General features: G+C 62.6%; 1 protein-coding gene across 1 annotated transcript in view; it reads right to left on the reverse strand.

The window, feature by feature from the left end:
* Positions 1-24029, reverse strand: part of LOC125319243 (chromodomain-helicase-DNA-binding protein 3-like) — a gene marked incomplete at its 5' end in the record, with an annotated part of 78583 nt that overhangs the window by 48656 nt on the left and 5898 nt on the right. The window contains 11 exon segments of the mRNA XM_048290369.1: positions 1595-1786; positions 3208-3307; positions 4728-4859; positions 7429-7526; positions 7528-7584; positions 7586-7645; positions 12857-12957; positions 12960-13056; positions 14823-15048; positions 20002-20185; positions 23957-24013. Coding sequence (XP_048146326.1) covers positions 1595-1786; positions 3208-3307; positions 4728-4859; positions 7429-7526; positions 7528-7584; positions 7586-7645; positions 12857-12957; positions 12960-13056; positions 14823-15048; positions 20002-20185; positions 23957-24013 — 1304 coding nt within the window.

The raw sequence follows: 24029 nt of genomic DNA on the forward strand, positions 1-24029 counted from the left end.
GGGCCTGGGGTGGCCCTGGGGGACATGGAGATGGCCCTGGGGGACAGCGCGTCACAGGGGGACATGGTGGCCCTGGGGTGGCCCTGGGGGACACGGGGACAGGCCCTGGGGTGGCCCTGGGGGACAGCACGTCACAGGGGGACATGGTGGCCCTGGGGTGGCCCTGGGGGACAGGGGGACGGGCCTGGGGTGGCCCTGGGGGACACGGGGATGGGCCTGGGGTGGCCCTGGGGGACACAGGGACGGGCTCTGGGGTGGCCCTGGGGTGGCCCTGGGGGACACGGGGACGGGCCTGGGGTGGCCCTGGGGGACAGCGTGTCACAGGGGGACACGGGGACGGGCCCTGGGGGACAGGGGGATGGGCCTGGGGTGGCCCTTGGGGACAGCACGTCACAGGGGGACATGGTGGCCCTGGGGTGGCCCTGGGGACACGGGGACAGGCCCTGGGGTGGCCCTGGGGGACAGGGGGACGGGCCTGGGGTGGCCTTTGGGGACAGCCCTGGGGTGGCCCTGGGGGCACGGTGTCACCCGGTGTCACACGGGGACAGGCCCTGGGGGACACGGTGTCACACGGTGTCACCCGGTGTCACACGGGGATGGACTCTCAGAGTGGCCCTGGGGGACAGTGTGGGGCTGGACCTCGGGGAGCGTGGGGACAGGGGACAGGTGGGTGACACCAGGACCCAGGTGGGTGACCACAGTGACCACATGGGTGACTGCAGGCCCATGTGGGTGACCACAGTGACCAGATGGGTGACACCAGCCCCATGTGGGTGACCCCAGTGACCAGGCTGATGACCAAAGGACCACATGGATGGCCACAGGCCCATGTGGGTGACCACAGTGACCACATGGGTGACCCCAGGGCCTGGTGGGTGACCACAGTGACCAGATGGGTGACCCCAGTGACCAGGCTGATGACCAAAGGACCACACAGGTAACCCCAGTGACCACATGGGTGACTCCAGCCCCATGTGGGTGACCCCAGGCCCCATATGGGTGACCCCAGTGACCAGATGGGCGACCCCAGGGCCCGGTGGGTGACCACAGTGACCAGGTGGGTGACACCAGGCCCAAATGGGCAACTCCAGGCTGAGTGGGTGACCCCAGTGACCAGGCTGATGACCAAAGAACCAGACACGTAACCCCAGTGACCACGTGGGTGACCCCAGCCCCACGTGGGTGACCCCAGTGACCACATGGGTGACCCCAGCCCCACGTGGGTGACCCCAGGCCCATGTTGGGTGACCCCAGTGACCAGACAGGTGACCCCAGCCCCATGTGGGTGACCCCAGCCCCATGTGGGTTGACCCCAGTGACCAGACAGGTGACCCCAGCCCCATGTGGGTTGACCCCAGCCCTATGTTGGGTGACCCCAATGACCAGGCCGATGACCGGAAGACCACGTGGGTGCCCCCCAGCCCCACGTGGGTGACCCCAGGCCCCATGTGGGTGACCCCAGCCCCATGTTGGGTGACCCCAGTGACCAGACAGGTGACCCCAGCCCCATGTTGGGTGACCCCAATGACCAGGCCGATGACCGAAAGACCACGTGGGTGCCCCCCAGCCCCACGTGGGTGCCCCCGAACCTCACCTCCTTGTAGAGCGAGTAGAGGAAGACGATGGTCTGGATGGTCTTGCCCAGCCCCATCTCGTCGGCCAGGATGGTGTCGGTGCTCTGTGCCCACGAGAAGCGCAGCCAGTTGAGCCCCTCCAGCTGGTACAGGTGCAGCGTGCCGCCCGTGGCCGTGATGAAGCGCGGCTGCGTCTCGTACTTCACCGTGGGCTGCGGGGGACAGCGCCGTCAGGGGGGGGACACGGCACCCCCCAAAAAACCCCCCCCAGGGACCCCCGGGCGGATGGGAAGGATGGGGAGGTGTTGGGGGGCTCGGGGGGATGGGGATTTGGGGGGTGATTCAGGTGTTCAGGGCACCCCAAGAGCCCCTGGGGACCCCCGGAGGGATGGGAAGGATGGGGAGGTGTCAGGGGGATGAGGATTTGGGGGGCATTCAGGTGTTCAGGGAGCACCCAGGTGGGGGGATCCCAATTTTGAGGGGTGACTCAGGTGTTCAGAGCACCCCAAAAACCCCCAGGGAGCACCTGAGAGGGTTGGGAAGGATGGGGAGGTGTCGGGGGGCTCGGGGGGATGGGGATTTGGGGGGTGACTCAGGTGATGAGGGAGCACCCAGATGGGGGGGATCCCAATTTTGAGGGGTGATTCAGGTGTTCAGAGCACCCCAAAAACCCCCAGGGAGCCCCTGAGAGGGTTGGGAAGGACGTGGAGGTGTCGGGGGGCTCGGGGGGATGGGGATTTGGGGGGCACTCAGGTGTTGAGGGAGCACCCAGGTGGGGAGGGATCCTAATTTTGAGGGGTGATTCAGGTGTTCAGGGCACCCCCAAAAACCCCCAAAGGGGTGAAGGATGTGGAGCTGTTTGGGGACTCAGGTTTGGGGGTGGCCCAGGTGTCTGGGGGGTGTCCCCAAAGGTCCATGGAGGGTTTGGGGTTGCCAGCGTTTGGGGTCCCCAGGGGTTTGGGGTCCCCAGGGGTTTGGGATGCTCAGGGTTTGGGGTGCCCAGGGTTTGGGGTGCCCAGGGGTTTGGGGTGCCCAGGGTTTGGGGTGCTCAGGATTTGGGGTGCCCAGGGGTTTGGGGTCCCCAGGGTTTGGGGGTCCCCAGGGATTTGGGGTGCCCAGGGATTTGGGGTGCCCAGGGGTTTGGGGTCCCCAGGGGTTTGGGGTCCCCAGGGTTTGGGATCCCCAGGGGTTTGGGGTCCCCAGGGGTTTGGGATGCTCAGGGTTTGGGGTCCCCAGGGTTTGGGGTGCCCAGGGTTTGGGGTGCCCAGGGGTTTGGGGTGCCCAGGGTTTGGGGTGCTCAGGATTTGGGGTGCCCAGGGGTTTGGGATGCTCAGGGTTTGGGGTCCCCCAGGGATTTGGGGTGCCCAGGGATTTGGGGTGCCCAGGGGTTTGGGGGTGCCGAGGGTTTGGGGTCCCCAGGGTTTGGGGTCCCCAGGGTTTGGGGTGCTCAGGGTTTGGGATGCTCAGGGTTTGGGGTCCCCAGGGGTTTGGGGTCCCCAGGGGTTTGGGGATGCTCAGGGTTTGGGGTCCCCAGGGGTTTGGGGTGCCCAGGGATTTGGGGTCCCCAGGGTTTGGGGTGCTCAGGATTTGGGGTGCCCAGGGATTTGGGGTCCCCAGGGTTTGGGGCACTCACGTCGTTGGTGGGGGAGTCGGGGGGTCCCTCCCCCGGCGTCTCCTTCTTCTTCTTCTTGTAACGCCGGGGCTGGGCCGGGTCCTCCCCCATGAACACCTCCCTGGGGACACCGAGGGGACACGGGGGGGACACGGGGGGGGACACGGGGACACAGCAAGAGACACGGGATGGGGACACAGGGACAGGGATTGGGGACACAGGGGACACACAGACATGGGGACACGGGGAAGGACAGGGGTGACAGGGACACCGGCGTGGGGACACAGGGACAGGGAACGGGGACAAGGGGACACAGCAAGAGACACAGGATGGGGACATAGGGACAGGGAACAGGGACACAGGGACAGGGAATGGGGACACAGGGACACACGGGGAAGGACAGGGGTGACAGGGACACCGGCGTGGGGACACAGGGACAGGGAACGGGGACACAGGGACACACGGGGAAGGACAGGGGTGACAGGGACACCGGCATGGGGACACAGGGACAGGGAACGGGGACACAGGGACACAGCAAGAGACACGGGATGGGGACACAGGGACAGGGATTGGGGACACAGGGACACACAGACATGGGGACACGGGGAAGGACAGGGGTGACAGGGACACCGGTGTGGGGACACGGGGACAGGGAACGGGGACAAGGGGACACAGCAAGAGACACAGGATGGGGACATAGGGACAGGGAACAGGGACACAGGGACAGGGAATGGGGACACAGGGACACACGGGGAAGGACAGGGGCGACAGGGACACCGGTGTGGGGACACAGGGACAGGGAATGGGGACACAGGGACACACGGGGAAGGACAGGGGTGACAGGGACACCGGTGTGGGGACACGGGGACAGGGAACGGGGACAAGGGACACACAGATGTGAGGACAGGGGTGACAGGGACACCCGGTGTGGGGACACGGGGACAGGAATGGGGACAAGGGACACACACGGGGATGACACGGGGACACGTGGCAGCGTGAGAACACGGCGGGACACGGTGTCCCCCATGTCCCCAACTCTCACCAGTGTCACCAGTAGGCTGTGCCCGTGTCCCCCAGTGTCCCCGTGTCCCTGATGTCCCCAATGTCCCCATCCCTGACCAGTGTTTCCAGTAGGCACGTCCCCAAATCCCTGTGCCCTCCCCACATCCCTGATGTCCCTGTGTCCCCCATGTCCCCAGTGTCCCCAGTGTCCCTCACACGGTGTTTCCAGTATGCATGTCCCCAGTGTCCCCAGTGCCCCCAGTGTCCCTCACCGGTGTTTCCAGTATGCATGTCCCCAGTGTCCCCAGTGTCCCTCACCGGTGTTTCCAGTATGCACGTCCCCAGTGTCCCCAGTGTCCCCAGTGTCCCTCACCGGTGTTTCCAGTATGCATGTCCCCAGTGTCCCCAGTGCCCCCAGTGTCCCTCACCGGTGTTTCCAGTATGCATGTCCCCAGTGTCCCCCAGTGCCCCCAGTGTCCCTCACCGGTGTTTCCAGTATGCATGTCCCCAGTGTCCCCAGTGCCCCCAGTGTCCCTCACCGGTGTTTCCAGTATGCCAGCTTGTGCAGGTCGTAGTCAGGGATGGGCATCTCGTCTTCCTCCCAGGTGGCCTGGTCGTAGGGCAGGTCCCGCCACTTCACCAGGTAGTGGTACTGCCCCTTCCGGTCCACGCTGCGCGGCACCGCGTCACGGCGGGCAGGGGACACGGGGGACACCCAGGGACACCCAGGGACGCCCAGGGACGCCCAGGGACACAGGGGACACGCAGGGGACACCCAGGGACACCCAGGGGACAGAGGGGACACCCAGGGGCACCCAGGGGCACCCACGGGCACCGCGTCACAGCGGGCAAGGGACACAGGGGACACCCAGGGACACCCAGGGAACACCCAGGGACACTCGGGGACACCCAGGGGACACCCAGGGGACACCCGCAGGCACCTCGTCATGGTGGGCAGGGGACACAGGGGACACCCAGGGACACCCAGGGGACACCCAGGGGACAGAGGGGACACTCAGGGACACCCACGGGCACCACGTCACGGCGGGCAGAGGACACCCAGGGGACACCCAGGGGACAGAGAGGACACCCAGGGGCCACCCAGGGGACAGATGGGACACCCAGGGACACCCACGGGGCACCCAGGGACACCCACGGGCACCGCGTCACGGCGGGCAGGGGACACAGGGGGCACCCAGGGGACACCCAGGGGACACCCAGGGGACAGATGGGACACCCAGGGGACACCCAGGGGACACCCGCGGGCACCGTGTCACGGCAGGCAGGGGACACACAGGGGACACCCAGGGACACCCAGGGACAAAGGGGACACCCAGGGACACCCAGGGGACACCCAGGGACACCCGCGGGCACCGTGTCACGCTGGGCAGGGGACACACAGGGGACACCCAGGGACACCCACGGGCACCGTGTCACGCCGGGCAGGGGACACACAGGGGACACCCAGGGACACCCAGGGACACCCACGGGCACTGTGTCACGCCGGGCAGGGGACAGAGGGGACACCCAGGGGCACAAGGGACACCCAGGGACACCCGCAGGCACCGCGTCACGCCGGGCAGAGGACACACAGGGGACACCCAGGGACACCCAGGGGACACCCAGGGACACCCAGGGACACCCAGGGGACACCTGCGGGTGCTGTGTCACACCGGGCACGGCGCAGAGGGGACAGTGGGGGACAATGGGCACCCAGGGGCAGTTGGGGACAATGGGGGGCACCAGGGGACAACAGGGGGACAAGAGGCACCCTGGGGACACCGGGCACCCAGGGGACAATGGGGCCAGCGGTGACACCGGGCACCCAGGGACATGTGTGGCACCGTGGGTGACAGCAGGCGCCCATGGGTGACACCGAGCAGCCCTGGGGACACAGGGACAGCAGCGAGGGGCACGGCAGGGGAGCTGTCACTGCCAGCAGGGCGTGGGAGGGACACAAGTGCCACCAGGGGTCACCTGGTGCCAGCAGGGACAGCAGGGACACGCCAGGGCAGGGGTCGTGTGGGGACACGGAGGGGACACGGGGTCACCTGGGGACAGGGAGGGGACACGGGGTCACCTGGGGACACAGAGGGGACACGGGGTCACCTCGGGACACGGGGTCACCTGGGGACAGGGAGGGGACACGGGGTCACCTGGGGACACAGAGAGGACACGGGGTCACCCGGGGACAGGGAGGGGACACGGGGTCACCTGGGGACACAGAGAGGACACGGGGTCACCTGGGGACAGGGAGGGGACACGGGGTCACCTGGGGACACAGAGAGGACACGGGGTCACCCGGGGACAGGGTCACACGGAGGGGACACGGGGTCACGTGAGGACAGGGAGGGGACAAGGGGACACTCGGACACACGGAGGGGACACGGGGTCACGTGAGGACAGGGAGGGGACAAGGGGACACTCGGACACACGGAGGGGACATGGGGTCACGTGAGGACAGGGAGGGGACACGGGGTCACCTGGGGACAGCGGCTGCTGGCAGAGCCCTTAGAGGACCCAGGGGTGCCCAGAGTGTCCCCATGGGTGCCACCGGTGTCCCCAAGTCCCCCCTTGGTCACTCCCCCCCGTCCACCCCACTGCCCCCACGTTCCCTGGGGATTTGGGGGTGCCCAGGGGGGGTCCCAGGAACCGGAGGGGCTCCCCTGGGTGCCCAGATGTCCTTAAAGGATCCACAGGTGCCCCAAGTGTCCCCTCAGGTGCCACCAGTGTCCCCACAGGTGCCTAGGGGTGTCCCCATAGGTGCCACAAGTGTCCCCTGGGGATTTGGGGGTGCTCTGGGGGGTCCCAGGGGGTCCCAGGAGCCGGAGGTGCCCCTGTGGGTGCCCAGATGTCCTTAAAGGATCCACAGGTGCCCCAAGTGTCCCCACAGGTGCCACCAGTGTCCCCTCAGGTGCCCAGGGTGTCCCCTCAGGTGCCACCAGTGTCCCCACAGGTGCCCAGGGGTGTCCCCTCAGGTGCCACCAGTGTCCCCATAGGTGCCCAGGGTGTCCCCACAGGTGCCCAGGGTGTCCCCACAGGTGCCCCGAGTGTCCCCTCAGGTGCCCAGGGTGTTCCCACAGGTGCCACCAGTGTCCCCACAGGTGCCCAGGGGTGTCCCCACAGGTGCCCTGGGTGTCCTCAAGCTGCTCCCACATCACTCCCCTCCCGCACCCCGCTGCCCCCCCCGTGCCCCTGGGGATTTGGGGGTGCCCTGGGGGGGTCCCGGGGGGTCCCCACCTGTGGTTGATGATGCGGTGCACCGTCATCCACTCGGGTTTGATGCCGTAGCGGTAGAAGCGCTCCTCCATCCCCCCGAAAAGGGGGTCGCCCCCCGCCCCCCCGCTTCTCGCTCTTGGGGTCGTCGTCCCCGGAGCCGTAATCCAGGGGAGGGGGGCTCGTCCATGTCGTTCTTCCGCTGGTAGTTCCGGTACATCACCAGGTGGAAGATCTCCAGCTGCGCCCCAAAAGCACAGGGGGGCACCCCGAAATTAGAGGGGAACATCCCAAAGTTAGAGGGGGCACCCAACAGTTAGCAGGGAGAACCCCAAAATTAGAGGGAATCACCTCAAAATTAGAGAGAATCACCCCAAAATTAAAGGGGAACATCCCAAAGTTAAAAGGGGCACCCAAAAGTTAGCAGGGAGAACCCCAAAATTAGAGGGAATTACCCCAAAATTAGAGGGGAACATCCCAAAGTTAAAAGGGGCACCCAACAGTTAGCAGGGAGAACCCCAAAATTAGAGGGAATCACCACAAAATTAAAGGGGAACATCCCAAAATTAAAGGGGGCATCCCAAAACTAGAGGGGGGCACCCCAAAGTTAGAGGGAACATCCCAAAGTTAGAGGGAATCACCCCAAAATTCGAGGGAATCACCCCAAAATTAGAGGGGAACGTCCCAAAGTTAAAAAGGGCATCCCGAAGTTAAAGGGGGCATCCCAAAACTAGAGGGGGGCACCCCAAAGTTGGCACAGAGAACCCCAAAATTAGAGGGAATCACCCCAAAATTAGAGGGAATTACCTCAAAATCAGAGGGAATCACCCCAAAATTAGAGGAGAACATCCCAAAGTTAAAGGGGGCATCCCAAAGTTAAAGGGGGCATCCCAAAACTAGAGGGGAGCACCCCAAAGTTAGAGGGAATCACCCCAAAATTAGAGGGGGCATCCCAGAGTTTAGAGGAGAACACCCCAAAGTTAGAGGGAGTTACCTCAAAATTAGAGGGGAGCGTCCCAAAGTTAGAGGGAGCATCCCAAAGTTAAAGAGGGCATCCCAAAGTTAGAGGGAACACCTCAAAATCAGAGGGAATCACCCCAAAATTAGAGGGGAACATCCCAAAGTTAAAGGGGGCACCCAACAGTTAGCAGGGAGAACCCCAAAATTAGAGGGAATCACCCCAAAATTAGAGAGAATCACCACAAAATTAAAGGGGAACATCCCAAAATTAAAGGGGGCAACCCAAAACTAGAGGGGGGCACCCCAAAGTTAGAGGGAACATCCCAAAGTTAGAGGGAATCATCCCAAAATTCGAGGGAATCACCCCCAAAATTAGAGGGGAACGTCCCAAAGTTAAAAAGGGCATCCCAAAGTTAAAGGGGGCATCCCAAAACTAGAGGGGGGCACCCCAAAGTTGGCACAGAGAACCCCAAAATTAGAGGGAATCACCCCAAAATTAGAGAGAATCACCCCAAAATTAAAGGGGAACATCCCAAAATTAAAGGGGGCATCCCAAAACTAGAGGGGGGCATCCCCAAAGTTAGAGGGAACATCCCAAAGTTAGAGGGAATCACCTCAAAATTCGAGGGAATCACCCCAAAATTAGAGGGGAACGTCCCAAAGTTAAAAAGGGCATCCCAAAGTTAAAGGGGGCATCCCAAAACTAGAGGGGGGCACCCCAAAGTTGGCACAGAGAACCCCAAAATTAGAGGGAATCACCCCAAAATTAGAGGGAATTACCTCAAAATCAGAGGGAATCACCCCAAAATTAGAGGGGAACATCCCAAAGTTAAAGGAGGCATCCCAAAGTTAAAGGGGGCATCCCAAAACTAGAGGGGAGCACCCCAAAGTTAGAGGGAATCACCCCAAAATTAGAGGGGGCATCCCAGAGTTTAGAGGAGAACACCCCAAAGTTAGAGGGAGTTACCTCAAAATTAGAGGGGAGCGTCCCAAAGTTAGAGGGAGCATCCCAAAGTTAAAGAGGGCATCCCAAAGTTAGAGGGAACACCTCAAAATCAGAGGGAATCACCCCAAAATTAGAGGGGAACATCCCAAAGTCAAAGGGGGCATCCCAAAACTAGAGAGGGGCATCCCAAAGTTAGAGGGAATCACCCCAAAATTAGAGGGGAACATCCCAAAGTTAAAAGGGGCACCCAAAAGTTAGCAGGGAGAACCCCAAAGTTAGAGGGAATCACCCCAAAATTAGAGGGAATTACCCCAAAATTAGAGGGGAACATCCCAAAGTTAAAGGGGGCACCCAACAGTTAGCAGGGAGAACCCCAAAATTAGAGGGAATCACCCCAAAATTAGAGAGAATCACCACAAAATTAAAGGGGAACATCCCAAAATTAAAGGGGGCAACCCAAAACTAGAGGGGGGCACCCCAAAGTTAGAGGGAACATCCCAAAGTTAGAGGGAATCACCCCAAAATTCGAGGGAATCACCCCAAAATTAGAGGGGAACGTCCCAAAGTTAAAAAGGGCATCCCAAAGTTAAAGGGGGCATCCCAAAACTAGAGGGGGGCACCCCAAAGTTGGCACAGAGAACCCCAAAATTAGAGGGAATCACCCCAAAATTAGAGAGAATCACCCCAAAATTAAAGGGGAACATCCCAAAATTAAAGGGGGCATCCCAAAACTAGAGGGGGGCATCCCCAAAGTTAGAGGGAACATCCCAAAGTTAGAGGGAATCACCTCAAAATTCGAGGGAATCACCCCAAAATTAGAGGGGAACGTCCCAAAGTTAAAAAGGGCATCCCAAAGTTAAAGGGGGCATCCCAAAACTAGAGGGGGGCACCCCAAAGTTGGCACAGAGAACCCCAAAATTAGAGGGAATCACCCCAAAATTAGAGGGAATTACCTCAAAATCAGAGGGAATCACCCCAAAATTAGAGGGGAACATCCCAAAGTTAAAGGGGGCATCCCAAAGTTAAAGGGGGCATCCCAAAACTAGAGGGGAGCACCCCAAAGTTAGAGGGAATCACCCCAAAATTAGAGGGGGCATCCCAGAGTTTAGAGGAGAACACCCCAAAGTTAGAGGGAGTTACCTCAAAATTAGAGGGGAGCGTCCCAAAGTTAAAGAGGGCATCCCAAAGTTAGAGGGAACACCTCAAAATCAGAGGGAATCACCCCAAAATTAGAGGGGAACATCCCAAAGTCAAAGGGGGCATCCCAAAACTAGAGAGGGGCATCCCAAAGTTAGAGGGAATCACCCCAAAATTAGAGGGGAACATCCCAAAGTGAGAAAGGGCATCCCAAAGTTAAAGGGGGCATCCCAAAAGTTAGCAGGGAGAACCCCAAAATTAGAGGGAATCACCCCAAAATTAGAGGGGAACATCCCAAAGTTAGAAAGGGCATCCCGAAGTTAAAGGGGGCATCCCAAAACTAGAGAGGGGCATCCCAAAGTTAGAGGGAATCACCCCAAAATTAGAGGGGAACATCCCAAAGTTAAAAGGGGCACCCAAAAGTTAGCAGGGAGAACCCCAAAGTTAGAGGGAATCACCCCAAAATTAGAGGGAATTACCCCAAAATTAGAGGGGAACATCCCAAAGTTAAAGGGGGCACCCAACAGTTAGCAGGGAGAACCCCAAAATTAGAGGGAATCACCCCAAAATTAGAGAGAATCACCACAAAATTAAAGGGGAACATCCCAAAATTAAAGGGGGCAACCCAAAACTAGAGGGGGGCACCCCAAAGTTAGAGGGAACATCCCAAAGTTAGAGGGAATCACCCCAAAATTCGAGGGAATCACCCCAAAATTAGAGGGGAATGTCCCAAAGTTAAAAAGGGCATCCCAAAGTTAAAGGGGGCATCCCAAAACTAGAGGGGGGCACCCCAAACTTAGCAGGGAGAACCCCAAAATTAGAGAGAATCACCCCAAAATTAACGGGGGCATCCCAAAGTAGGACAGCCCCACCCATGCTCAGCCCCCCCTGTGTTTTGGGGTGTTCCCCCGTACTTTGGGGTATCCCCCCAATATTTTGGGGTATCCCCCCGATATTTTGGGGTTCTCCCCAGGTTTTTGGGGTCCCTCCTGTGTTTTGGGGCCGTACCTGCAGCTCCTCGATCCAGGAGCAGTGCCAGCAGGACAGCCCCACCCAATGCTCAGCCCCCCCCGATATTTTGGGGTATCCTCCCGATATTTTGGGGTCCCCCCCCCGCGTTTTGGGGCCGTACCTGCAGCTCCTTGATCCAGGAGCAGTGCCAGCAGGACAGCCCCACCCATGCTCAGCCCCCCTGTGTTTTGGGGTATCCCCCCCAATATTTTGGGGTATCCCCCCAATATTTTGGGGTTCTCCCCAGGTTTTTGGGGTCCCCCCCCCGCGTTTTGGGGCCGTACCTGCAGCTCCTCGATCCAGGAGCAGTGCCAGCAGGACAGCCCCACCCATGCTGAGCCCCCCCCCGATATTTTGGGGTATCCCCCCAATATTTTGGGCTCCCCCACAGGTTTTTGGGGTCCCCCCCCCGCGTTTTGGGGCCGTACCTGCAGCTCCTCGATCCAGGAGCAGTGCCAGCAGGACAGCCCCACCCATGCTGAGCCCCCCTGTGTTTTGGGGTATCCCCCCAATATTTTGGGGTATCCCCCCAATATTTTGGGGTTCTCCCCAGGTTTTTGGGGTCCCCCCCCCGCGTTTTGGGGCTGTACCTGCAGCTCCTCGATCCAGGAGCAGTGCCAGCAGGACAGCCCCACCCATGCTGAGCCCCCCCCCGATATTTTGGGGTTCTCCCCAGGTTTTTGGGGTCCCTCCTGTGTTTTGGGGCCGTACCTGCAGCTCCTCGATCCAGGAGCAGTGCCAGCAGGACAGCCCCACCCATGCTGAGCCCCCCCCGATATTTTGGGGTTCTCCCCAGGTATTTTGGGGTCCCCCCCCGCGTTTTGGGGCCGTACTTGCAGCTCCTTGATCCAAGAGCAGTGCCAGCAGGACAGCCCCACCCATGCTCAGCCCCCCCCGATATTTTGGGGTATCCCCCCGATATTTTGGGGTCCCCCCTCGCCTTTTGGGGCCGTACCTGCAGCTCCTTGATCCAGGAGCAGTGCCAGCAGGACAGCCCCACCCATGCTGAGCCCCCCCATACTTTGGGGTATCCCCCCAACATTTTGGGGTATCCCCCCGATATTTTGGGGTTCTCCCCAGGTTCTTGGGGTCCCTCCTGTGTTTTGGGGCCATACCTGCAGCTCCTTGATCCAGGAGCAGTGCCAGCAGGACAGCCCCACCCATGCTGAGCCCCCCTGTGTTTTGGGGTATCCCCCCAATATTTTGGGGTATCCCCCCAATATTTTGGGGTTCTCCCCAGGTTTTTGGGGTCCCCCCCCCGCGTTTTGGGGCCGTACCTGCAGCTCCTCGATCCAGGAGCAGTGCCAGTAGGACAGCCCCACCCATGCTGAGCCCCCCCCCGATATTTTGGGGTTCTCCCCAGGTTTTTGGGGTCCCTCCTGTGTTTTGGGGCCGTACCTGCAGCTCCTTGATCCAGGAGCAGTGCCAGTAGGACAGCCCCACCCACTTGACGAAGAACTCGCGCTCGGAGCGGCCCTGCAGGGCCTGGGGGGGGTCCCTCCTGTGCTTGGGGGGTCCCGGGGGGGGGCCACGGGCGGGGGCGGCTCCCCCCAGCGCCAGTAGAGGATCTTCTGCACCCGCCCCTTCAGCACGGGGCACTGCGGGGGGACATCGGCGACGTTGGGGACATCGGGGACACCGAGGGCATCCCCGGGGGTGGGGCTGTGCCCCAGGGGGGGGGGGGCCCTGTGCTGTCATCGTGACCCCTGTGCCCCCCCCCAGCGTCCCCATGGTGTCCCCATATCCTCCCCATGTGCCGGTGACACCCCCTGATCCCACGGTGTCCCGGCGTCCCCGTGTCCGGTGTCCCAGTGTCACCCCGTGTCCCTGCAGTGTCCCTGCAGTGTCCCTGCAGTGTCCCTGCAGTGTCCCCGTGTCCTGCCATGACCCCACAGCACCCACGTGTCCCCATGTCCCCCCCTGTTCTTGTCGTGCCCCCATGTCCCCCCATGTCTTCACGGTGTCCCCAAGCCCCCCATGTCCCAGTGTCCCTGCTTGTCCCCATGTCCGTGTGTCCCCCACATCCCCCCTGTCCCCATGTCCCTGTGCCCCCCACATCCCCCCTGTCCCCATGTCCCTCTGTCCCTCACACCCCCCTGTCCCCATGTCCCTGTGTCCCCCATGCCCCCACGTCCCTCCACATCCCCGGGTCTCCGTGTCCCCCATATCCTGTCACATCCCCCTGTCCCCTCATATCCCCACACCCCTGTGGTGTCCCCATTCTCCCATGTCCCCACATGTGCCCACAGTGTCCCCATGCCCACATATCCCCCATGCCCCATGTCCCCCCATGTCCCCATACCCCTCCATATCCCTATGTCCCCATATCCCCATGTCCCCAGCGTCCCCATATCCCCATGTCCCCATAGCCCCTATATCCCCATGTCCCCACGTCCCCCCATACCCCTCCATGTCCCCATGTTCCCCTGTGTCTGTGTCCCCCATATCCCCACAGTGTCCCCACGCCCCCAGTGCCCCCACATCCCCCACACCCCCACTGTCCCCACACCCTCACTGTCCCTGCGTCCCCCACACCCCCTGCTGTCCCCACACCCCCACTGTCCCCACACCCCCAATGTCCCCATGTCCCCCCACACCCCCGCTGTCCCCACACCCCCACTGTCCCCACACCCCCAATGTCCCCATGTCCCCCCACACCCCCGCTGTCCCCATGTCCCCCACACCCCTGCTGTCCCCACACCCCCACTGTCCCCATGTCCCCCACACCCCTGCTGTCCCCACACCCCCACTGTCCCCATGTCCCCCACACCCCTGCTGTCCCCACACCCCCACTGTCCCCATGTCCCCCCACACCCCCAATGTCCCCATGTCCCCCCACACCCCCGCTGTCCCCATGTCCCCCCACACCCCCACTGTCCCCATGTCCCCCACACCCCTGCTGTCCCCACACCCCTGCTGTCCCCATGTCCCCCCACACCCCCGCTGTCCCCATGTCCCCCCCACACCCCCACTGTCCCCCACACCCCCCAATGTCCCCATGTCCCCCCACACCCCCACTGTCCCCCACACCCCCAATGTCCCCATGTCCCCCCACACCCCCACTGTCCCCCCACACCCCTCTGTCCCCATGTCCCCCACACCCCCACTGTCCCCCACACACCCCCAATGTCCCCATGTCCCCCCACACCCCCATGTCCCCACACCCCTCTGTCCCCATGTCCCCACACCCCTCTGTCCCCATGTCCCCCACACCCCCAATGTCCCCATGTCCCCCACACCCCCACTGTCCCCCACACCCCCAATGTCTCCATGTCCCCCACACCCCCGCTGTCCCCACTGTCCCCTCTGTCCCCATGTCCCCCCACACCCCTCTGTCCCCGCTGTCCCCATGTCCCCCCCGTACCGTGCAGCGGGGACAGAGCCACTCTCCGTTGGGGACCTCGGGCAGGGGCGGGTTGAGGCAGTGGATGTGGTAGGAGGACACGCAGGCGTCGCAGCACAGCAGCTCGCCGCCGTCCTTGCACACGCGGCAGTACTCCATGTGGTCATCCTCCTCCTCCTTCTCGCCCTCCTCCTCCTCCTCTTCCTCCTCCTCCTCCTCCTCCTTCGCCTCCCCACTGCACCCCCTCCTTCTCCTGGGGACGGGCTCGGGGTCAGCGACAGCGGGGTGACCCCGGAACGGGCCCATGGGGACACCAAACCCACAGGGAATGGCCTCAAAATATCCCCAGCGACACCCAAACCTCCAGGGAATGGCCCCAAAACAACCCCAGGGACACCAAAACCCCCAGGGAATGGCCCCAAAACATCCCCAGCAACACCAAAACCTCCAGGGAATGGCCCCAAAACATCCCCAGCAACACCAAAACCTCCAGGGAATGGCCCCAAAACAACCCCAGGGAATGGCCCCAAAACATCCCCAGCGACACCCAAACCCCCAGGGAATGGCCCCAAAACAACGCCAGGGAAAGGCCCCAAAACATCCCCAGCAACACCAAAACCTCCAGGGAATGGCCCCAAAACATCCCCCCGGAATGGCCTCAAAACATCCCCAGGGAATGGCCTCAAAACATCCCCAGGGACACCCAAACCTCCAGGGAATGGCCCCAAAACATCCCCAGCGACACCCAAACCCCCAGGGAATGGCCCCAGAACAACCCCAGGGACACCCAAATCCCCAGGAAATGGCCCCAAAACATCCCCAGCGACACCAAACCCACAGGGAATGGCCCCAAAACATCCCCAGGGACACCCAAACCTCCAGGGAATGGCCCCAAAACATCCCCAGGGAATGGCCCCAAAACATCCCCAGCGACACCAAATCCCCAGGAAATGGCCCCAAAACATCCCCAGCGACACCCAAACCTCCAGGGAATGGCCCCAAAACATCCCCAGCGACACCCAAATCCCCAGGAAATGGCCCCAAAACATCCCCAGCGACACCCAAACCTCCAGGGAATGGCCCCAAAACATCCCCAGCGACACCCAAACCCCCAGGGAATGGCCCCAGAACAACCCCAGGGACACCCAAATCCCCAGGAAATGGCCCCAAAACATCCCCAGCGACACCAAACCTCCAGGGAATGGCCCCAAAACATCCCCAGGGACACCCAAACCCCCAGGGAATGGCCCCAAAACATCCCCAGCGACACCAAACCTCCAGGGAATGGCCCCAAAACATCCCCAGGGACACCCAAACCTCCAGGGAATGGCCCCAAAACATCCCCAGGGACACCCAAACCCCCAGGGAATGGCCTCAAAACATCCCCAGCGACACCCAAACCCCCAGGAAATGGCCCCAAAACATCCCCAGCGACACCCAAACCTCCAGGGAATGGCCCCAAAACATCCCCAGGGACACCCAAACCCCCAGGGAATGGCCCCAAAACATCCCCAGCGACACCAAAACCCCCAGGAAATGGCCCCAAAACATCCCCAGGGAACGGCCTCAAAACATCCCCAGGGACACCCAAACCCCCAGGAAATGGCCCCAAAACAACCCCAGGGACACCCAAATCCCCAGGAAATGGCCTCAAAACATCCCCAGCAACACCAAAATCTCCAGGGAATGGCCCCAAAACATCCCCAGCGACACCCAAACCCCCAGGAAATGGCCCCAAAACAACCCCAGCAACACCCAAACCCCCAGGAAATGGCCCCAGAACAACCCCAGGGACACCCAAATCCCCAGGAAATGGCCTCAAAACATCCCCAGCAACACCCAAACCCCCAGGGAATGGCCCCAAAACATCCCCAGGGAACGGCCCCAAAACATCCCCAGCGACACCCAAACCCCCAGGGAATGGCCCCAGAACATCCCCAGGGACACCCAAACCTCCAGGGAATGGCCCCAAAACATCCCCAGGGAACGGCCCCAAAACATCCCCAGCGACACCCAAACCCCCAGGAAATGGCCCCAGAACATCCCCAGGGACACCCAAACCTCCAGGGAATGGCCCCAAAACATCCCCAGGGACACCCAAACCCCCAGGGAATGGCCTCAAAACATCCCCAGGGAATGGCCCCAAAACATCCCCAGGGACACCCAAACCCCCAGGGAATGGCCTCAAAACATCCCCAGGGAATGGCCTCAAAACATCCCCAGCGACACCAAAACCTCCAGGGAATGGCCCCAAAACATCCCCAGGGAATGGCCTCAAAACATCCCCAGCGACACCAAACCCCCAGGGAATGGCCCCAAAACATCCCCAGGGACACCCAAACCCCCAGGGAATGGCCCCAAAACATCCCCAGCGACACCAAAACCCCCAGGAAATGGCCCCAAAACATCCCCAGCGACACCCAAACCTCCAGGGAATGGCCCCAAAACATCCCCAGGGACACCCAAACCCCCAGGGAATGGCCTCAAAACATCCCCAGGGAATGGCCCCAAAACATCCCCAGCGACACCCAAACCCCCAGGAAATGGCCCCAAAACAACCCCAGCGACACCCAAACCTCCAGGGAATGGCCCCAAAACATCCCCAGGGACACCCAAACCCCCAGGGAATGGCCTCAAAACATCCCCAGCGACACCAAAACCTCCAGGGAATGGCCCCAAAACATCCCCAGGGAATGGCCTCAAAACATCCCCAGCGACACCAAACCCCCAGGGAATGGCCCCAAAACATCCCCAGCGACACCCAAACCCCCAGGGAATGGCCCCAAAATATCCCCAGGGACACCCAAACCCCCAGGAAATGGCCCCAAAACATCCCCAGCGACACCCAAACCTCCAGGGAATGGCCCCAAAACATCCCCAGGGACACCCAAACCCCCAGGGAATGGCCTCAAAACATCCCCAGGGAATGGCCCCAAAACATCCCCAGCGACACCCAAACCCCCAGGAAATGGCCCCAAAACAACCCCAGCGACACCCAAACCTCCAGGGAATGGCCCCAAAACATCCCCAGGGACACCCAAACCCCCAGGGAATGGCCCCAAAACATCCCCAGGGAATGGCCCCAAAACATCCCCAGCGACACCAAAACCTCCAGGGAATGGCCCCAAAATATCCCCAGGGACACCCAAACCCCCAGGGAATGGCCCCAAAACATCCCCAGGGAACGGCCTCAAAACATCCCCAGCGACACCAAAACCTCCAGGGAATGGCCCCAAAACATCCCCAGCAACACCCAAATCCCCAGGAAATGGCCTCAAAACATCCCCAGCAACACCAAAATCTCCAGAGAATGGCCCCAAAACATCCCCAGGGAACGGCCTCAAAACATCCCCAGCGACACCCAAACCCCCAGGGAATGGCCCCAAAACATCCCCAGCAACACCCAAACCCCCAGGGAATGGCCCCAAAACATCCCCAGCAACACCAAAACCCCCAGGGAATGGCCCCAAAACATCCCCAGGGAACGGCCCCAAAACATCCCCAGCGACACCCAAACCCCCAGGGAATGGCCCCAAAACATCCCCAGCAACACCCAAACCCCCAGGGAATGGCCCCAAAACAACCCCAGCAACACCCAAACCTCCAGGGAATGGCCCCAAAACATCCCCAGCGACACCCAAACCTCCAGGGAATGGCCCCAAAACATCCCCAGGGACACCCAAACCTCCAGGGAATGGCCTCAAAACATCCCCAGCGACACCAAAACCTCCAGGGAATGGCCCCAAAACATCCCCAGGGACACCCAAACCCCCAGGGAATGGCCCCAAAACATCCCCAGGGACACCCAAACCCCCAGGGAACGGCCTCAAAACATCCCCAGCGACACCCAAACCCCCAGGAAATGGCCCCAAAACATCCCCAGCGACACCCAAACCTCCAGGGAATGGCCCCAAAACATCCCCAGGGACACCCAAACCCCCAGGGAATGGCCTCAAAACATCCCCAGGGAATGGCCCCAAAACATCCCCAGCGACACCCAAACCCCCAGGAAATGGCCCCAAAACAACCCCAGCGACACCCAAACCTCCAGGGAATGGCCCCAAAACATCCCCAGGGACACCCAAACCCCCAGGGAATGGCCTCAAAACATCCCCAGCGACACCAAAACCTCCAGGGAATGGCCCCAAAACATCCCCAGGGAATGGCCCCAAAACATCCCCAGCGACACCCAAACCCCCAGGGAATGGCCCCAAAACAACGCCAGGGAAAGGCCCCAAAACATCCCCAGCAACACCAAAACCTCCAGGGAATGGCCCCAAAACATCCCCCCGGAATGGCCTCAAAACATCCCCAGGGACACCCAAACCCCCAGGGAATGGCCCCAAAACATCCCCAGGGAATGGCCCCAAAACATCCCCAGCGACACCCAAACCCCCAGGGAATGGCCCCAAAACATCCCCAGCGACACCCAAACCCCCAGGGAATGGCCCCCAAAACAACCCCAGCGACACCCAAACCCCCAGGAAATGGCCCCAAGGGGCTCCCAGGATGCCCTTAGGGACCCCCCGGATGCTCCTAGAGCCCCCCAGGATGCCCCTAGTGCCCCCCAACCCCCCTCCCAATCCCCCCAGGATGCCCCTAGAGCCCCCCAACTCCTTCCCAATTCCCCCAGGACCCCCAGGATGCCCTTAGTGCCCCCCAGGACGCCCCTAGAGCCCCCCAGGATACCCCTAGTGCCCCCCAACCCCTTCCCAATCCCCCCAAGATGCCCTTAGAGCCCCCCAGGATGCTCCTAGTGCCCCCCAACCCCCTCCCAATCCCCCCAGGATGCCCTTAGTGCCCCCCAGGATACCCCTAGAGGCCCCCAGGATCCTCTTAGTGCCCCCAAACCCCCTCCCAATCCCCCCAGGATGCCCCTAGAGCCCCCCAGGATGCCCTTAGTGCCCCCCAACCCCCTCCCAATCCCCCCAGGATGCCCCTAGAGCCCCCCCAGGACGCCCCTAGAGCCCCCCAGGATGCCCTTAGTGCCCCCCATCCCCCTCCCAATCCCCCCAGGATGCCTTTAGTGCCCCCCAGGATGCCCCTAGTGCCCCCAAACCCCCTCCCAATCCCCCCAGGATGCCCCTAGAGCCCCCCAGGACGCCCCTAGAGCCCCCCAGGATGCCCTTAGTGCCCCCCAGGACGCCCTTAGTGCCCTCCAACCCCCCCTCCCGGACCCCCCGGGACCCCCGGGCGGCACTCACTGCAGTGGGGGCAGCTCCAGCGGCCCTCGGGGGCACGGTCGAGCTCGGGGTCGAGGCACACCAGGTGGTAGGCGCGGGGGCAGGTGTCGCACAGGATGATCTCCCCGCCCTGCTGGCACACCTCGCAGTAGTCCTGGTGGTCCGTCTCGTAGCCATCGCCCTCCTCCTCCGGGCCCGGCCCTGCAGGGAGCGCGGCACCGCTGCCACCGCTGCCAGCGCGCCCGCGGGGGGCTCGGGGGGCACTGGGGGGCACTGGGGACAGGGGGTGAGGGGAGGGGGACAACGGGGAGCTGAGGGGCACTGGGGACACTGGGAATAGGGGGGGTGGGGACACTGGGAATAGGGGGTGAGGGAATGGGGACACTGGGGACACTGGGAAGAGGGGGATGGGGACACTGGGGAATAGGGGGTGAGGGAATGGGGACACTGGGGACACTGGGAAGAGGGGGATGGGGACACTGGGAATAGGGGGTGAGGGAATGGGGACACTGGGGACACTGGGAAGAGGGGGATGGGGACACTGGGGGACACTGGGAAGAGGGGGATGGGGACACTGGGGATAGGGGGTGAGGGAATGGGGACACTGGGGACACTGGGAAGAGGGGGTGAGGGAATGGGGACACTGGGGACACTGGGAATAGGGCGATGGGGACACTGGGAATAGGGGGTGAGGGAATGGGGACACTTGGGGACACTGGCAATGGAGGCACTGGGACACTGGGAATAGGGAGATGGGGACACTGGGAATAGGTGGGTGAAGGGATGGAGACACTGGGGACACTGGGAAGAGGGGGATGGGGACACAGGGAACAGGGGGGTGAAGGGATGGGGACACTGGGGACACTGGGAATAGGGGGATGGGGACACTGGGAACAGGGGGGTGAAGGAATGGGGACACTGGGAATAGGGGGTGAGGGAATGGGGACACTGGGGACACTGGGAATAGGGCGATGGGGACACTGGGAACAGGGGGGTGAAGGGATGGGGACACTGGCAATGGAGGCACTGGGGACACTGGGAATAGGGGGATGGGGACACTGGGAATAGAGGGTGAGGGAATGGGGACATGGGGACACTGGGGACACTGGGAATAGGGAGATGGGGACACTGGGAATAGGGGGATGGGGCACTGGGGACAGGGGGTGAGGGAATGGGACATGGGGACACTGGGAAATAGGGGGATGGGGGACATGGGGACACTGGGAATAGGGAGATGGGGACACTGGGAATAGGGGGATGGGGCACTGGGGGACAGGGGGTGAGGGAATGGGACATGGGGACACTGGGGATGGAGGGCACTGGGGACACTGGGAATAGGGGGATGGGGACATGGGGACACTGGGAATAGGGAGATGGGGGACACTGGGAATAGAGGGTGAGGGAATGGGGACATGGGGACATGGGAACATTGGGGACACTGGGAATAGGGAGATGGGGACACTGGGAACAGGGGGCTGAGGGGATGGGGACATGGGGACATGGGAACATTGGGGACACTGGGAATAGGGAGATGGGGACACTGGGAACAGGGGGCTGAGGGGATGGGGACATGGGGACACTGGGGATGGGGGCACTGGGGACATGGGGGCACTGGGGGTACTGGGGACAGAGGGGTGAGGGGATGGGGGCTTGGGGACACAGGGGACAGGGGGACACAGAGGATGGGGACACTGGGAACAGGGGATGAAGGGATGGGGGCACTGGGGACACTGGGAAGAGGGGGATGGGGGGACTGGGGACAGGGAGCTGAGGGGATGGGGGCATGGGGACACTGGGAATGGAGGCACTGAGGACACTGGGAATAGGGAGATGGGGACACTGGGAATAGGGGGATGGGGCACTGGGGGACGGGGGGATGAGGAAATGGGGACATGGGGACACTGGGGATGGGGGCACTGGGGACATGGGGACACTGGGGATGGGGGCACTGGGGACATGGGGACACTGGGGATGGAGGCACGGGGACACTGGGGACGGGGGCACTGGGGACATGGGGACACTGAGTGACAGAGATACTGGAAAGCAGGGCATGGGGACAGCAGGGATGAGCACATCAGAGGGATGGGGACAGCAGGGATGCGGTGACACCAGCACACCAGGGGACAGGGACATGGGGACATTGAGGACATCAAACGCCCAGGAGAGATGGCAGGGATGGGGTGGGGACACAGGGACAGGGGTGGGGACACAGGGATGGGGTGGTGACACAGGGATGGGGACACAGGGATGGGGACACAGGGATGGGGACACAGGGACAGGGTGGGGACACAGGGATGGGGACAGAGGGACAGGGTTGGGGACACAGGGATGGGGACACAGGGCTGGGGACACAGGGACAGGGACACAGGGATGGGCTGGGGACACAGGGATGGGGTGGTGACACAGGGACAAGGTGGGGACACAGGGACGGGGGTGGGGACACAGGGACAAGGTGGGGACACAGGGACGAGGACAGAGGGACAGGGTTGGGGACACAGGGATGGGGTGGTGACACAGGGATGGGGACACAGGGACGGGGTGGGGACACAGGGACAAGGTGGGGACACAGGGACGAGGACAGAGGGACAGGGTTGGGGACACAGGGATGGGGTGGTGACACAGGGATGGGGACACAGGGACGGGGTGGGGACACAGGGACGGGGTGGGGCCATGGACAGGGCTGGTGACACAGGGACGCGGCTGGGGACACAGGGACGGGGGACAAGGGATGGGTTGGGGGACACAGGGATGGGGTGGGGGACACAGGGCTGGTGACACAGGGACGCGGCTGGGGACACAGGGACGGGGGACACAGGGATGGGTTGGGGACACAGGGATGGGGTGGGGGACACAGGGACGCGGCTGGGGACACAGGGGACGGGGACCACAGGGACAGGGGACACAGGGACAGGGGACACAGGGCTGGGGGACACAGGGACGCGGCTGGGGACACAGGGATGGGTTGGGGACACAGGGACAGGGTTGGGGGACACAGGGACAGGGGACACAGGGATGGGGCTGGGGACACAGGGACGCGGGCTTGGGACACAGGGACGGGGCTGGGGACACAGGGACGGGGGACACAGGGATGGGTTGGGGACACAGGGATGGGGTGGGGACACAGGGACGCGGCTGGGACACAGGGACGGGACACAGGGACAGGGGGACACAGGGATGGGTTGGGGGACACAGGGACGCGGCTGGGGACACAGGGACGCGGCTGGGGACACAGGATGGGTTGGGGACACAGGGACAGGGTTGGGGACACAGGGACAGGGGACACAGGGATGGGGGCTGGGGACACAGGGACGTGGCTGGGGACACAGGGATGGGGTTGGGGACACAGGGACAGGGTTGGGGACACAGGGACAGGGGACACAGGGATGGGGCTGGGGACACAGGGACGCGGCTGGGGACACAGGGACGGGGCTGGGGACACAGGGCTGGTGACACAGGGACGGGGCTGGGGACACAGGGACGGGGCTGGGGACACAGGGCTGGGGACACAGGGACGGGGCTGGGGACACAGGGGACGGTGACACAGGGACGGGGCTGGGGACACAGGGACAGGGACACAGGGATTGGGTTGGTGACACAGGGACGGGGCTGGGGACACAGGGACGGGGCTGGGGACACAGGGACGGTGACACAGGGACAGGGGACACAGGGCTGGGGACACAGGGACGGGGCTGGGGACACAGGGACGGGGGACACAGGGATGGGTTGGGGACACAGGGATGGGTTGGTGACACAGGGACGGGGCTGGGGACACAGGGCTGGGGACACAGGGACGGGGCTGGGGACACAGGGACGGGGCCACACCCCCCAGAGAACACCAGGGGCTGGGGACCCCCTCCCGGCCGCCACCACCACCACCAAGACAGGGACGGGAGCGCGGCCCCCGCTCAGGGGGACACCCGTGGGGGCTCGGGGACCCCGGGTGACACCTTGGGGACACTTGGGGTGTCTCACCGTGCGCGGGCGCCGTCCCCACGGGGCCGCGCTCCCGGCCCGGGCCGGCGCCGGGGGCTGCAAGGAGAGACGG

This window comes from Corvus hawaiiensis, chromosome 38 (assembly GCF_020740725.1).
Source record: "Corvus hawaiiensis isolate bCorHaw1 chromosome 38, bCorHaw1.pri.cur, whole genome shotgun sequence".
In the NCBI taxonomy this organism is placed as follows: Eukaryota; Metazoa; Chordata; class Aves; order Passeriformes; family Corvidae; genus Corvus; species Corvus hawaiiensis.